At 54.3% G+C, this 16,308-nt stretch overlaps 1 protein-coding gene across 1 annotated transcript in view; it reads right to left on the minus strand.

The window, feature by feature from the left end:
• Positions 1 to 587: 587 nt before the first annotated feature.
• Positions 588 to 16,308, minus strand: part of PTTG1IP (PTTG1 interacting protein) — a gene marked incomplete at its 5' end in the record, with an annotated part of 18,929 nt that continues 3,208 nt past the window's right edge. The window contains 5 exons of the mRNA XM_019625004.1: positions 588 to 2,460; positions 4,984 to 5,030; positions 5,915 to 6,089; positions 9,171 to 9,279; positions 12,419 to 12,471. Coding sequence (XP_019480549.1) covers positions 2,414 to 2,460; positions 4,984 to 5,030; positions 5,915 to 6,089; positions 9,171 to 9,279; positions 12,419 to 12,471 — 431 coding nt within the window. The remainder of the gene's footprint in view (positions 2,461 to 4,983; positions 5,031 to 5,914; positions 6,090 to 9,170; positions 9,280 to 12,418; positions 12,472 to 16,308) is intronic.

Genomic DNA, 16,308 nt, shown 5'->3' on the forward strand with positions numbered 1-16,308 from the left:
CTGGTTCCAGCTAAGCAGAAGGACAGCACAGCTGGGCTGGGGCTGCCTGGGCAGGGTGGCAGGTGGCAGGACCTGGGGAGTGAGGCTGGGAGACCGCTCGCATCATGAGACGGGCACAAAGTCTGTCTTCATCTAGAGTGTCTGTCTCCCCTGCTTTCCAAGTGCCAGTGGTCCCTTATTCGTATGACGGTTCAGCTTACAATTTTTCGACTTTGCTATGGTGCGAAAGTGGTATGAAGTCAGCAGGTATGAAGTCACCATAGCGTGAATTTTGAATTCTGGTCCATTCCCAGGCTGGGGTATGCGGTATGATCCTGTCTCGTGATGCTGGGCAGTGGGTGAACCACAGCCCCACGTCAGCCTTGCGATTATGAGGGTGACAATGGGTCTTGACAGTGTCTCAGGCTAATGTTAAGTGTCCTAAGCGTGGATGCGGTGGGCGAGGCTGAGCTACGATGCTCGCAGGTTTGATCTATGAACTGCAGTTTTGACTTCCAATGGGTTTATCAGGACGTAACCCCATCGGCAGTGGAGGAGCATCTGTAATCATATCGACACCACTGAGAAATGAAACACAAGGAACAAAGTATATTCAGCGAAAGCATGTATTAAATCATTTACTGGAAACTGGTTAAAAATTAAGGCACTCCAAACTTCTGGCTTCCTTGAAGCTGTAAGTGTGGGCTGCTCTCAGTGCTCTATCAGAGAGCAGCACGTGGACCAGGCTGGCCCCCCGATGGCCCGGTGGGCTCTGGGTTCCGTGACAAGGTTACACACACTGTACTGAGCAACCCCAACTCTGCTCTCCGCACAGCAGCCCACACTGAGCAATCCACAGAACGTTTTAACTACTGCAGCAACATCAAGGCCATTAAATCTATTGTTATAAAGTTTCTTCTATGAATAAACAGCAGAAAGTGAAAATTCGCAGGCTGCTATAAAACACTCAGGAATGTTTCACAGCACTTGAAATTGCTGTCAAATGCCCAAGAAGTCAGAGAAATAAGACTAAAGGCTTTTTAAAGGTTAGTTTCGTAGTGTGTGTAGAAATGTTAACTCACAGCACAGACCTCTGCAGTTAAAGGCTCCTCAGGCTGCTGGCTGGTATCTCGCACGGCCCCGCACATGACTGTCTGACGCGTGGGGAGCAGGAATGTGAACATGGATGCGTGGCTTCTGCTACGTGCGCACTGACCTGCTTTCCCAAAGCTCAGTGTTTGCCAAATTCAAAGTCATCTGGCACAGGGACTATTTCCAGGCCTAAGACAAGCTGCTCCCTGGTACTTCCTCATCTGCTGCTGCCTAGCCATGTGCTAGTCCATCTACTGAAGCCATGCCTCTTCATCAGAAAGAAACAAAACCACCGTATATGGCGCCACAGGCCCCCTGGAGGCCACCAATGACGACCTTACAGAAGGTGCCTCTGAAGGACAGTCTGACGTCACACTAGGCCAAAGGGGCGCAGCTCAGGGCAGGACAATCAGCAGTGGCTCTGTGTGCTGTGGAGACCCCCGACCGCCCGGTGCAGAGCCTCCCCGAGGGGCTTCCCAGAGCATGGGGCTGGGGTTCGCACACTGCCTGCCGGCAGGGAGACGCTCCAAAATCCAGGAGAGCGTCCCCGAGGACAGGTGACTGCACACAGGACTGACACTGTTCCGGGAGCACAGGAGGGTTGTTTTAGAACTGCATTTGTAACTCAGGCTCTCACTGGAAAACAGTCTTCATGTTCTATTGGGTTGTCAGAAAAGTCATAATGCATTTTAGCAACAAAAAACATAGAAAAAAATACGTCATGACTTTTCCAACAACCCAATAGTAAAGGTACAAATTGAAAAATCATCCAATAAATGGTCTGAATTTGATAGTAAAGTTTTTTGGTGAAATCTTTTAGGTGGAGGAATAAAATCCAATAATTATTAAAAAAAAAAACCAAAACGGTTTCAGGTGAGTTTACTCGTCTGTACTTGGCACGGCAGCTGAGGTCAGAAGGCCGCTGACTCTGCACCCTGGACGTACAAAGCCGCCTGAACTGATGCCCGGAAGTGCCCGCCTGTGGTTTTAGGGGAATGACGAGGGACTGGTCGATCCCAGCGTACAAGGAAAGACAACTGTCCTTCGCTGCATGAAGCTGAGGGTGGGGCCAGGAACAGACTCACGAAGGACGAGTGGCTGGGGGCTGGGCTGTGCGGCTAGTTAGCTCACAGGCCAGTGGAATGTGCAGTTTCCTCCTCAAAGTCACAATGAAAACAAAAAGCAAACCCCGATAGGCTTAACATCTCAAGTGATGAAACAGAAACAGAAAAGGGGACAGAGCTCACAGGAGGAGGCAGGCCTGCCCCCAGGGCAGCCCCCACCGGCTCACTTCAAGGTCAAAAGAGGGCGGCCTTGGGCTGCTTGCCCGGTGGAGTGCAGTTTAGTTGTTCTCGAATCTGGCATATGGGTTTTCTTCTTTAAACAAACCTGAAAACAAAATGGACTTGGTTACAAATGCACACATCCGACAAGAAACAAAATCCAAGAAAGCAATACAATTGAGTTTTATATGAAGATTCCATGAGGCCATAAGAAAAACAGGTGTTCTAAGCAGGTTCAAACACTCCGCTAGACCTTTTCTGCAAGTCACACCACAGGGAACTTTAAAATTAAAATAAAATTTATCAAAAGCAATAATTTTAAGAAAGCAGATCCTAAGAAGTAAAGACTTATTTGTTGATTCTCTCAAGGAGAAATTAAGACATTTAAAGCCGGTATCTCTTCCCACAGTGGTTGGGTAATATTACACAGAAAACAAAACAAAACCATCTTACTTTAAATGTCCTTATTTATAAATGTTGATTAACTTTTAGAATTAAGTATACAAAATGAACTAAGGCCACCATCAACTTAACTGTCAAGTATTAGGACATAACCACAGTAAAATGTGTATTTAACCATAAAAACAAGGACCTGAAGACGAGGCGAGTTCTCGTCACAGGGACATATACTCCCCACCCCCCAAGAGCCTGCAGCAGCCTGTCCGCCTATCGCAGGGTTTTGTTTTTTTTAGGGTTGGGGTGGGGAGAAGATAAGAAAGGGGGAGAGGAGGCGGAGGGTGCAGCAGGAGGATGGGGCCTCCGACTTGGGGAGAGCACACACACTCGGTGAAGAGCCGGCTCAGCCCAGGACGCAGCAGTCAAGGTCACGTTGAGAAAATGCAACAGCTCCCAGCTCTACTTCCAGTTCAGAGGGGAGAAGGGTGAACGGCTTTGTGATGAGGAAAGCAGGCCCCTCGTAAAACCAAGAGAAGGCTTTCGTGCTGGTGTTGTGCTGACTGGCCCATGGCACTCGCGTGCCACCCCCTCGTCCCTGGGGACCCCCAGGGCTTCGTCCCTTCCTCCGTGCAGTAGGGCTTTCTGACATCCAGGCTATTCGATGGGCCTCACGCAAACTGGCAGCACACAAGTTAATGTCATCAGTGTAAGGAAAGGCCAGTTAACCACGGAAACAGTAGGGACATCGGTGCCCGTCCCAGCAAGTGCGCCCTCGGCTGAGAGCCCTGGCCTCAGGCCCTGCCCCCCGAGAGCAGGGGCACAGCCGCGTCCCAGTGCTTGGCACTGGAAAGCACTGCCGTGTGCGCCCGCACACGTTCACCTTGTCTTATGTCTACATTCATGTTAATCAGATGCCAGAAAGCTCCTCTGGAGGCGTCTCACTTTCATGGAAAACCAAGCTGCCCCAGCCAAGGGGGGCGCGGGCGAGCACTGGGTGCCCGGGGAGGTTACAGGACAGGGGGCTGCACCACAGGCGAGCCCCCACCACCCACACCAGAGAAGGGCCTGACACTGGGGTTCGTGCTGCGGGCGGGAAGAGCATCGAGGCCGGGGCTGAGGACAGGAGGAGCAGCTGGGGCTCACAGGGCCCCGAAGGCCCGCGCAGCAGGGGCAGCAGCCTTGGGCCCCAGACCCAACACGTGGAGGCCGCCAGGGTCAACCCCACCCTGAGGCCTCGCGGGGTACACGGCACACACTCGTGACCCTCAGAGGCCTGTACAGGCGGCGAGAAGGACGGCCGCCAGCGGGCCGTGCACAGCCCAGGGCACCAGCAGCCCTGTCAGGGAACTGAGCCTTCCGTCGGAATTTACTGTTTCAGTGGGGAGGAGCCTACACCACCACTGGAACACGGTGTTTCTTTACACACACGGAGGACTTCAAGTGCACGGTCCGAGAACACTCTGAAGTGTTCCTGGTCGGGTTAGGATTTAGCACAGCAGCCTGGTTCACTTAGCGGGGGCACAGGGTCGAGGGAGGCACGGCACAGCGGCTCAGGGCTGGAGGCCCCAGGGCTTCCGTCGGACAGGCCAAAGGAGTACACTTCTATCATTTCCCACAATACTGAGCGATCACTGAGCAGGGGAAGAAAACGCTAATGCCATCCCTGGGTTTGAATATCAGTACAGAAGCAGCTAAACACAGGAGCAAACTTGGTGCTGTCAAACACTCAAAAACAGTCACTCCCTAGACCTCCGAACGAAACCAAAACAAAACCAGGACAAAACACCCAGCAAACAGGAAAAGCGACAGCATAGCCTCAGTTTTGGCTGCTCCTTAAAAGGGCACAGCTACAACCCTGAGGTCGGAGTGACAGTGACATACCCCCAGACGGGGACCAGAGACCTCGTCTCGCAGTTCCACGGCACAGCCCACTATAAAGCAGACAGGGTGACAACAGGAAAGGGCCCACAGTGGACCGCTGTGACGCCTTGTGCTTCCTAAGTAAACAAGTGTCCCTGGAGGGACTTGGCTGAGAAAACTTGTTCCGAGGCTCGTCTCCAAGGCCTCCGGAGGGATCAGTTCACAGCAGCCCCTCTTGGAAAAAGCTCCTCCCAGAAGCGACACACTTCTGTCCCGACGAGCTCACAGCTCAACCTCTGGGGCGCTAACAATGACCACGACGGCTTGGCATCAGCTCCTCACCAAACGAAAGGGAGAGTCAAACGGTTCTTACCATATTTTTTCCTGATTTCATCATGTCTTGACTTCATCTCTGCTCTCCTAAAAAACCAAGAAATCTCGTTTAGCACCAAAATACAGTTTAATTTTAAAAGCAGCACCTTTCATTTCTTTAGCAGAGAAGCTGTGGGTTTGTTCTGGTTCCCCGGAACGAGGCAGGGTGGGGACGAGCTCGGCCATCGGGCCACACTGGAACGGGGACAGGCAGGGTGACGCTGAGCACGGTTTTCTCAGCTGCCCCAACACTGTGTCATTCAATTCTTTATTTCAATAACAGCAATTCAAATGGCCGATGCCATGAGTTTTTAGAAGTTCTTTTCTCACATAAAGAAAATGTACTGATCAGTAAAATTCTTGTGCTAGGTTCTACAGATGGTTAGGAACATGAAAATGCTAGCTTTTTTCTAGGGGCACATGACTTCAGGGTGACGGCATGGAAACCCGTCCAGCCTCAGGAATCACCAGCTGCTGTCTTGACAAGTCAGCACCTCCCTGAGCCACACCCTGTCCCTTCTCAGGGAGGGACAGTGACCAAGGGCCATCCTATGGCCACGTCACACACCCGCTGAAGTGCTCTGTAACCAGGAAGTGCTGTTTATCAGCTTTGATGGCACAAGAGACCCAATTTGGCCACAGGCAGACAAGTGACCTGAGCAAATGCGTTCCTCTGTCTCTGAGCCCCCGTTTGCTCATCATAAATGAAGGCTGGACAAACTGCCACTGCAGCATCAAGAACCCACAGCCACGACCCTGGCTTCACTGACTGGAGGAAACAGACACAGGGCGGCAGGCCTTTGAAGAAGGGCGGTGGCCCCTGGCCAGGTGCCCGCCCCAGCTCCCCGCTCTGCACCACAGCCACCTCCCACTGCCCCCAGACCTGAGTGCCTCGGAAGGGCGCCCCCGAGAGGGCGCGTCTGCGGCCTCACCTCTCTTCCTGTCGCACCCTCCTTTCTTCTTGCTCCCTCATGGCCTTCTCCTCGCTTCTGTCTGGCTTCCGGTTCCTGTTCTTCCTCCTGCAGCAGCAGCAGCAGCAGGTGACAACCGCCAGGAGGAGGGCGCCCCCGATCACCGACATGGTAATAATCAGTGCCTCGAAGTTCACTGCAGACACCAAGGGTCAGAGCTAAGTCAGGAGCCGCCTGCCGGGAGCAGCCCCCGACCCCCAATCTCAGAGCAGCCGGCACCCCGACAGTGTTGATTAACCACGGGCAAGGTCACGGGGAGCTAGCTCTTCCCACCACCAGATACTGAAAAGATGTGTCAAGCCCAAGAGAAGTGACAAAACCAGAAAGTCTCCTGAAACACTTTAAGTGTTAACTTTGTGGAACTCATGGAAACGACAGTTAAGCTTGAGGTGGCTTATTCGGTTATTTAAGTCAAAGCGGAGAGCGTTCCATTTACTTCCCACAGAAACTAACTGGCCATGGCAAGCCGAATGGGACCATGGATGCGCAGTGTGGACACGGCCACCCAATCGGCATCAAATGAGAATATGACTTCCTGTCTAGACCAAACTCCAGAGACAAGTACAAACTCAAGACAGGCTCTCCAATTCTTCTCAGCTCCTGTTAAGGATTTGTAAATTAAAACCAGTCAATCTCGGGCCGGCCGAGTGGCGCGTTAGTTAAGAGCTGGCTTGGGACGCCAGAGGACCCCGGTTCGGATCCCACATATGAAGGCCAGTGACACTGCCCTCTGCAGCTAAGATGCTGAACAACAGCTCAACCTGGAGCTGGGCTGCCGTGAGTCGCTGGTGACTGCGTAGGCTGCAGTCCCTGTGGCAGTGGGTTGCCATGGGCTACCGTGTGTAGCCAGCAGCCGCCCGTAAGCGGCCATCCAGACGCCGGTGACTAATGTGCCTCGCCCGGGAAGAACACAATGATGGTGGCAACTTGGGCTAGTGAAGCAACGTCCTCCACAACTAGACTGAAGAACAAAAGGAAAGCAACTTGTCTGTTCCCTTCCCCCAATTCCCCAGCGCTGTTCCAATTCCCCAATAAAAACCTTTAAAAACATAAATAAATAAAAAATAAAATAAAATAAAATCTTTCTCCCCCCAAATAGCTTTCCTAATTAACAGCTAAAACCAGTTACAAATAAGAACAGAAATCCCGTCATAAAAGGAAAGAAAGCTGGGCTCCTTTTCCAGTTAGCCCCACACAGCGACTGTGGCACTAAGGATGGAGGGGTGCCCGATGAAGGCAGTGCCACCTGCTTCTGGACAAAGGTTCAGAACGGTAAGGACCTCACTGCTCTCCAGATACACATATATAGGTAAGGTCTCCCACTGACCCCATAACAGTTTTGCCCACACTGGGTAAAATGACTAAATTGTAAGGATGAAAAGCAGGTACGGGAACAGGCCTACATTTGGTGTCCAGTGCGCCCCGACATCTGCTGAAGCCAGGAGGGCCTCTAATGGCCCGACCACAAATCCCCCTCCCCACCTGCTCCCACGGGGAAGGCGCTGGCCAAGCCACCGTCCTCACTGTGGGGACCAGGCGCAGTCCCTGCTTATCCCTGGGGGGCAGGCGCCAGCCCGTGGCATTGCTTCAATGATCACATCTTCCCTCAGGACCTCGACACTGCACCTTCGTTACAGCCAAGCCTACTCCCACAGCCCATGGCCTGGTCCTGTGTCCCCCTCCCAGGGCTGTGGCTACACATGACAAATAAACTGCTGTGGATCTCATCTGTCCAGTATCCCCACCCGGCTCCACAGAGGGCAGGGAGGCCCAGCAAGGCGCTTCTGTATGAGGGCAGCAGAGACCATGCCAGCTGAGCCCGCATGACGAGTGCGTGTGCGTGCACACACCCGTGTATGCCCACGCACCTGGCAACCCACAACTACACACACTGTGGGTCCCTGGGGCCGTGACACTGGAAATGAGCATTTCTGATGGAAGCTGACGGAGTCTAAGATGGAAATCAATTAGATAAGGAGTAAACTGCAGGCAGATCCAAGACGCACACACACGAGCTGAAGCAGCGAAGAGCCCCAAGAAAACACTGGTTCCTTTAGTCGCTTAAGGCGACCTTTGGGGCCAGCTGAGTGGCTCAGTTGGTTAAGAGTGCAAACTCTGAGCAACAGGGCCGCCAGTTCGATTCCCACATGGGCCAGTGAGCTGCCAACAGGTGGCCGGATGGCTCAGCTGGTGAGAGCACGTGTTCCTAACAACAAGGTTGCCAGTTCAACTCCCGCTTGGGATGGTGGGCTGCGTTCCCCGCAACTAAGATTGAACTCGGCACCTTGAGCTGAGCGGCCATGAGCTGCCGACGGGTGGCCGATGGCGACTGGACTTGGAGCTGAGCTAGCTGCGCCCTCCAAAACTAAGATTGAAGGACAACAACTTGGCTGTTCCCCTCCCCCAATTCCCCAATAAGATATTAAAAAAAAAAGAGAAGACGACCTCTGCACAACCCCAAACTGGAAGCCACATAAAAAAGGACTGATAAACCCGACTATGTAAAAACGGGATCCATGTAGCAACACACCGCAAGTGAGTGTAAAAGACAAACCAGGAGCCAGCTTGATCTCAGAAAGGGCCACCTTCCTGAGGAAAGAACACCGATAACACCAAGCACACACAAAGGGACCAAGAAAAGGCAGGCACGTGCCCACCCTGACGGAGACTCCTTGCGGGAAGTCGGAGCCGCTGCAGACAGCGCGAGGAATCACAGTGACACGCGAACACCACCGACACGGGGGGTGCGGGGATGTCCAGCGGCAGCCCTCCACTCACCCTCCCCAGCCGCCGGGACTGGAGAGGCCCAGTGCGCGGCCAAGGCGGCCGGCTGGCTGGGCTCCAGATTTCCCGGGACCCTGGTGGCTTTCCCAGACCCCCGACTTCCTGTGGGGAGCATCACACAACTACTGGAGCAGCGGTTCTCCACCTTTCACAGAGGTCGCCTAAGACCATCGGAAAACACATATTTTCGATGGTCTTAGGAACCGAGACACCGCTCCTCTATCCGTCTCCAGGCCCACATGCAGATACGCCCACATACAAGTACCCGGCGACCCCTGTGAAAGGGTTGTTCGACCCCCAAAGGGGTCATGACCCACAGGTTGAGAACCGCTGTACTGGAGTGTGTCTCCTGGCAGCTTAGGCTAACTGGGCATCACCAGAATTCTCAAGTTGGCATTGATTCTGCAAGAAGCCATTGAAAATGAGGACTTACCCCAGCACACGCCCCATCGTGCAGAGCTCAGCTTACACAGAGAAGCAGGAGGCAGGATTTTGGTCACTGGGTAATCCAGGCACCTGTTATCGGTGTTGCACCAAAGACACTGAAAGAGATGGACATTGGGTGAGCGCTGGAACTCCAAGGAAAACACACAGAACCAGACCGTTGAGGACTCGACCCCACACCATCTCTACCGCCACCCACTTGTCCGCTCACTCTAGGGATGATAGTGGCCCCGGCCCCCACCCCAACACAGCACTCAACATCTCCCGCCCACCACGGCCAGTGTTACTCAGGCCTCTTCCATTAGGCGCCGTGCACGCCCACGCAGCCTCCATGCTGGTCCTAAAAGATGCCAGCTGGCTCCCTGCACAGGGCCTTTGCACCATTTGCTTCAGAGCCTGGAACGTTCCTCCCCCAAACATAGGTGTCTCCCTAACCCCCTCCAGGAGGCCGACCCCGAGCAAAAGAAACTGCTCCCCACCCTGTTGCCTTCCGCAATGCCGCCTCCCGACACACCCAGGCGTCCATCAGCCTGTCTGCAGAAGGGCAGGCATCTGTGTGACACTGACCGAGCCTGGCCCATGGCAGGAGCTCACTAAGCACTCCGTGGTGGCCTGGGTGAGCAGCATCACCTCCGGCCGTCCGAAAGACGATGCAAGCGAGCTCAAAGGGGCCTGTCGGGGCTCAGGGCTGGGACCTCGCAGTGCTCGAGTCAGGGAGGCGGCCCAGGGCAGGACGGGCAGCGATGGGGAGCCCAGACTGGCACTCAGGCTGCAGCGCCTGCCCGCACAGGTCAGGACTGGGCTCGTTAGTTTATACCTTGAAGGAACACTTTTCCTTGCAGTTTTTAATGAGATGGAAAGTCATGGTGTTTTTCTGTCCCAGGTCAGGGTGAATGTCTATTATGAAAACAGTACGAGGCCTGGGCTTCCCCAGGCCTATTTACGTAGTGTCCACGTTAGTGTGCTGTGTTTACAATGGTTCAGAGCGCACTTAACCAACAGCAATAAAACCCTTTTAGTCTGGCTGTTGGAGACTATCGTGCATTTTAGTGGTTTTGTCCTGGCTTAACAATTTTTGGTAAATCCTCCATTTTCAAACAGCTCAAGTTTTAAATGCCTGATGTTCTGGTTTTCTGCAACCATTGCCCACAGCCACGGAGCTCTCTAGGAGGCTGAGTGTGCCTCTGTGCTGGTGCTATGGGTGGTCTGTTAGATTAATGGAGTCATATGCACATGCCGAACAATTCAAGCGACACCAACAGGACACACAGCCTGCCCCCCGGCCTCCCTTCCAGCCTGCTCAGGCTCCTATCAGGCCTCCCAGCACCGCACACCCTTCCAGAAACTTCTGTTCATCCCCGGATTTGTAGGCGCGGCCTATCCCTCACTTTCATCCATACGCATGTGCATCCTGTGCACCCTGAGTTTCTGACCAGACCTGTCTGGGTTCAGAGTGGGGGATCAGGCCTTCAGGGGAAGTGCTCACCCCACTGTGATCTGGGCACGTCCCTCACGGGAGGCGAGGGTTACACAGGACAATGTCAACAGGGCTCTAGGAACTGAAAGTCACGTGGACCCTGGGCCACTTTTATGGACGAAATGACTTCCAACGGAAAAACCCACACATTGAAAAGAAGCATCAAGAAAATGCCACTGTGAGGACCAGGGCCACATGGGGACCTGAGCTACCTGAGGACCTGGGCCAAGAGAGGACCAGGGCCACCTGAGGATGTGGGCCACCTGATGATCAGAGCCACGTGGGGACCAGGGCCACCTGAGCCAGGTCAGTGTTGTCATGGTAATACCTGAAATGACAAGACGAGCTCCTTTCCAGTTTCATCAGCAAAAGCATGACCCACAAGGTGTGTCTGGGACCCACGACACTGCCACATGGGTACAAATGCTTTTTAAAAACATGGCAGCGTCTTATGGCAGAAGTCGTCTGATGCATCTTTCCTGACGTGCCTCGTGTCGTGAAACCCAGAAGACCCGACTGGAGGGGGGGGCCTCCCCCAGAACCCCGGGCCAAGGCCTGTTGCCTTACAGCCAATCCCACGACCACCCCCTTTGCATTAGCCTCATACCCTGTAGTCGAGAGAGTGTCTCGGAAAACTGAGGCCGGATGGAATGATATCTGTAAAGCTCTCTCGGGGGACGTCTTGGAAAACTGAGACCTGATGGAATGATATCAGTTGTCTCCCCTGGGAGGACATGTAACAGAATGTCCTGGGACTGTGCAGTGATGTACGAAGGCATAGCATTTGTTGGAGTACAAAGGGGTTTAGGTAATGGGAACAAGCCTTAAGGCACCCACGTATACACGGTTAATGATTCACCGTTCTGCAGTTTTGCTTCTTTTGAAGATTCTCAATAAAAGCCAAGCATTGACCTGATTCTGGGCTCAGTCTTTCTTAGGCTGAGTCCCTTGGTCTTGCTCTCAAATCTGACTTCTGTCTCTTGATCTTATTCAATCTGCGTCGCCCCTCTCGTGTCCCATTTGCCCTTGCCACGCAGGCCGTGACAAAGGCCCTGCAGAGTTTTTCTCCCAGCCACCCCCAGCACGGGCCGGCTTCCCTCGGGCTCCCAGGGCAGCGCTGTGCAGAAACGGGTGCCACTCGCAGCTGCAGGGCTGCCAAGAGGCGTGGCAGGAGGACCCTAACAAACAGCGCTGTGCCCACGAGTCCTGTGACAAGCTCTATACGGTGGCAAGTTCCCCAGCGTCACTCTCTACTTCTCCCTGAGGGCCAGCTGCACACGTCCACGTTAGATCCCAGGACGGCACCCCCCCTCCTTCGGGGGGGGGGGGGTGTGACTGTGGGCACTCCCGCTGCGTCTCCAGGCCGGGGTCACAGCCCATCCCCAGCAGGCCTCTAAGGTCTAACGACACCAACATGAGGCCCTGGGCACAGGTTACCCGTCAGCAGTTAGAGGCGCTCCTGCAGGCCCGCAACGCACCCCCTGGGCTGTACTGCTCACCGGCGCCCCGCCCGCACCTTGGGGAGCCCGGTGCACACCTTCACAGGCTACACCTGTCTCAGAAGCTAGTATGCACGCTGGCAGTGCTCAGGTGGCACCTGCAGGCTTCGTGGACGGCTCGATGTGCCTCAGGAAGGCTAAGACAACACTCAGTCCCACCACGAAACACCCCCAGCAGCAGAGCCCCAAACACACGAGCGACCCTCAGGTTACAGAACTGGGTCTGCTTCCGGGCCGTGTGCTGGCCCCCGTGCTACTTACAGAGACGTTTTTCAGGCACTCTTCACAGGTTCTGTTTGTGTTCTGAGAACAAGCTGTGGGGAAAAGAAGAAACGTCACTGAGTGGCCGGGGGGATCAGCCAGGAGGGTGGGGGTCCTCTGTGGGCGCCACGCTTCCAAGGACAGCAGGGCACTGAGGCGGCCCGGGAGCAGCACACTCGGTCCTGCCCACGGGAGTCTTCCCGGAAAGGTGGCTCAGCAAACCCTCAGAGGAGAACCACAGGGGTGGGACCACGGCCCACTAGCCGGCTGAGGCCACCGGCTCAGCAGCGGACACCATGTTTGGAACCAAAGGCCACAGCAATGCCAAGCCCAGGTGAGTAAAAGCCAGGCTCCAGCGCCCTGGCAGCTCCCCACAAACAGGCATATGCCCCCAGCACCCACGGGAGAAGCCAGCTCCAACCCTGCAAAGCCCGGGGCCTCCAGCAGGCGGTCAAACCCACACCGACGGCTGCCCTGGAGAAGCTGACCAACAGGCAGCGCGCGGGGCCGAATCAAGCATTTCCAGCACGCTGCCAAGCAGCTGCTCTCCACCCGCCCACTCTGTAAGACACACATTGAAAAGGTTCTGTGCACAAACCCGGTGCTCACCAGGAACTGCAAGTAAAAGTCCCAGTGAGACTCACTCCACACTACCCAGAATGGCTACCATTAAAAGGAGTGACAGTCCTGAACACTGCCGAGGCTGTGGGGTGGCTGGAACCCTCGGACAGTGTCAGGGGAGTGCCCAATGGTCCCCACTTGAGAAAAGGTCTGGCACTCAGCAATTGCACTCTTAGGTACCTTACCCCAGAAAAACTAGAACATACATCCACAGGAAGACTCGTACAGGCGTGTTCGTAGCCGATTTATAATAATGCCAAAAGCCGCCAACAGCCCAGGCTGTCCATGTACAGAAGGATGGACAAACTGGCACGTCATACAATGGGACACTTCAGCCATCAAAAGCAGTGCACTACATACGTAAGACATGGGCAACCTGTAAAGTGTCAACAGAGCCACCTGAAAACAGAGCGGGGCTGCTGTCCCAGAGGAGCCGCTCGCCTGGCCCGTCTCGCTCCTCAAACCTTGAAAAGTTAAAACAGAGCAAAACCACCTCTGACCTGGGCCTCGGGCAGCCTGTGTCCCCAAGAGCTGTTTGCAAGGGGAACAGGAGAGCCGCCATGATGGCTCCGGGACTGGACATTAAAGACACTCTTACACCCAGCATCACGGTGCTGTCACCTGCACTTGGAGCGGCCTTCCTCCTACGGATGGAACTGTCCCCCTGCCCTTCTCATCTACACCCCTGGCCTTTGTCTCCTCCTCGGGACGCCGTGGGCTCTGCCTGCACCACGCTGCCCGAACAGCTGTTCCTCCTGGTCTCAGTAAAGGCCGACACCTCTCACTTTGGAAGGCCTTGGCCTGGACTTTCAGGGGAGCGGGTCTCGTCAGGCCCACTCAGGATTCCTGCACGTCAGCGCATTACAGCTTCTCTCAGGAAAAGCTGCAGTCAACGACACATGGAGCGAAGTGCTAGGGACAGAGCACGGCATGTGTGCGTTCAAAGCGCACTCACGGAGGGGTCGGTCCAGTGGACTCCTGGACGGGTGAGCTCTGGCCAAATGCGGAGAATAGGACGCAAGTGTCAGATGCACGAGTGTTCACTACACCATTCTCCCAACTCCTCTGTGTGTTTGAAGACTTTCATAATAAAACACAGGGAAAAGAGCTTGAGCTTCAAGTTACAATTACAACCTTTACTCACTGAATTTGCCAAGTGCAGCTCACTCTGAAACGGCTGTTTCCTCTATTCAGTCTATTTCTTCTAAATTCTATTCCTCCAAATAAAACCCCATTTTATCTGACATGAAATGAGAAAGCCCACTCTGTTGTATATTATGCTGTATTGTTATATTACTGAGTAATACTCTTCAGCATCTCCAATAGTGTGCTGTTAGGTTTACGTTGAAGCTTATTTTAAGTACTCAGGACAACAGATTTTATTCAGCCCCAGGAGGTACAGAAAACTGACAAGCCCTGAAATGCCTCGGTTTGTCAAAGCACTGCTGAGAGGCAGGGTGACAGTGGCACTCTGCCATTTCAGAGGCCCTGGTGCTCTGGCACCGTGGGAGACGGGACAGGCAACAGGGGAAGGTGCGGCGAAGACCCCGTGGTGTTGGGTGATGACGTCTGTTCGCCACGGGCCCAGAAAGGCCGACACCCGGTAGCGGGGGCATGTGTGGGCCGGGCCTTGGTTTCTAGACACTGTTTCCCCGTCAAAGGAACCAGGGCTCCGAGGGCAGACAGCAGATTCCAGAGCTGGGGCAGGGAAAAGACAAGACCAGCCTGGGCAGCTTGCTGTGCCGGCAAGTGGCACAAACTGATGGGTAAATGGTAAACGGACCCAGACGCCAGCTTGGAGGGGGTCCTCCCTGTCAAACTGGGACCGTTCAAACACCAAAGTGAATGACAGTAACGGACACTGCCTCTTGACAAGTCCATGATTTCGTACTGACGTGACACAGATACAGAGAAAGCAACCAGCAAAGGCACAAGTTTTCACTGCAACATCACAGTAAACAGGGGCGCCAAACCACTGTGCCCAGTTTAATCGTCACTTAGGACAAGAAAACGGCACATGAAAAGGGATCAAATATCACCAGGGTAACCTGTGACCACATGACAAAGTGACAGCAGGTGCCTCCTGGGGTGAGGAGGACAGTCACCGAGCAGTTGATGGAATCAGAGGAAACCAGAGACCCAACTGAGGGTCCTTCCACAAAGCGGCTCTCTGAAAACACAGGTGGCTGAGGAGCTGGTCAGAGGAACGCAGGTTAAGGACATCGTCCCTCAGGCCCCGCAGGAGCCTGCGTGGGGACAGGATGGGGGACAGAGGGCCTACTGGGATGGCTGGTAAACTGTGCACAGGACCATCTGTTAGACTGACTGTTCAGGTCTCACATGTCACTGCTAACTGTTCAGATCTGGGTCGTCAAGTGCCTGTCATGTGAAAGAAGTCCTCGTTCTCAGGAGAGAACCTTGAGAATTTAGGGGGGAAGGGCCGCATCACAACTTGCTGTCAAACGGTCTGGTCACACCAGTAACAAGAAGACCGGGCAAAGCCAACGCGGCTGACCCACGGGGCCTGAGAACGACGCAGCTCACTGGTTGTGGCTTCACCTTCGCGGCGGCAGGGCCTGGGGACACCTGCCCCGCTGCCCCTAAGGGGGCCACAGCGAGCGAGGGTGATGCGGTACCGGGGCTTTTTCACAGACTTTGTTCTTAAAGTCTTCTTGATAACTGGCCTTCCTTCCGTGAACCAAAAGAACTAAGCTCCAAAGTACATACCCTACGCCTCGTCCGCACGCAGGGCCTCTGACTACCGGCCAGTGTGAGTCAATGAAGAGGCATGGGAGGTGAGGGCCTGGACACTGCCCAGCCGCCCTCCTGCACCCTGCGCGCACGCACGGGGCCAGAAGGCGGCAGGTTTCCAGCACAGGGAGAAACAAGCTCCGAGCCGGGAAGGGCATTCTGCTTGCATCGTCTCGCACAGCAGCAAAGAACAAGGCGTGCGCCATCTGCTACTTCAGAGACGGGGCTTCCTTCCCTCATCTCAGCACAGGGCGCAGAAAACCATGTGCGCACGGCCAGAGGAAGCACAAAAGCGCCCTGTGTGTCTGTCTTACGGCTGATGCTGAGCGGGAGTATCCTGACTTCTTTAGTCCGATGACAGAGTCTTCAACTAAGACTCTACTTATCAACAATTAGAGAACTTTAAGTCTCACTCACTTTGGAAATTAAAAGACGAGAGAGACAGAAAGAGAGAGAGAGAGAGAGAGAGAGAGAGAGAGAGAGAGAGAGAGAGAGAGAGAGATAGAGAGAAAGGAAGA

The sequence above is a fragment of the Hipposideros armiger genome, unplaced genomic scaffold (assembly GCF_001890085.2).
Source record: "Hipposideros armiger isolate ML-2016 unplaced genomic scaffold, ASM189008v1 scaffold_612, whole genome shotgun sequence".
Classification (NCBI taxonomy): domain Eukaryota; kingdom Metazoa; phylum Chordata; class Mammalia; order Chiroptera; family Hipposideridae; genus Hipposideros; species Hipposideros armiger.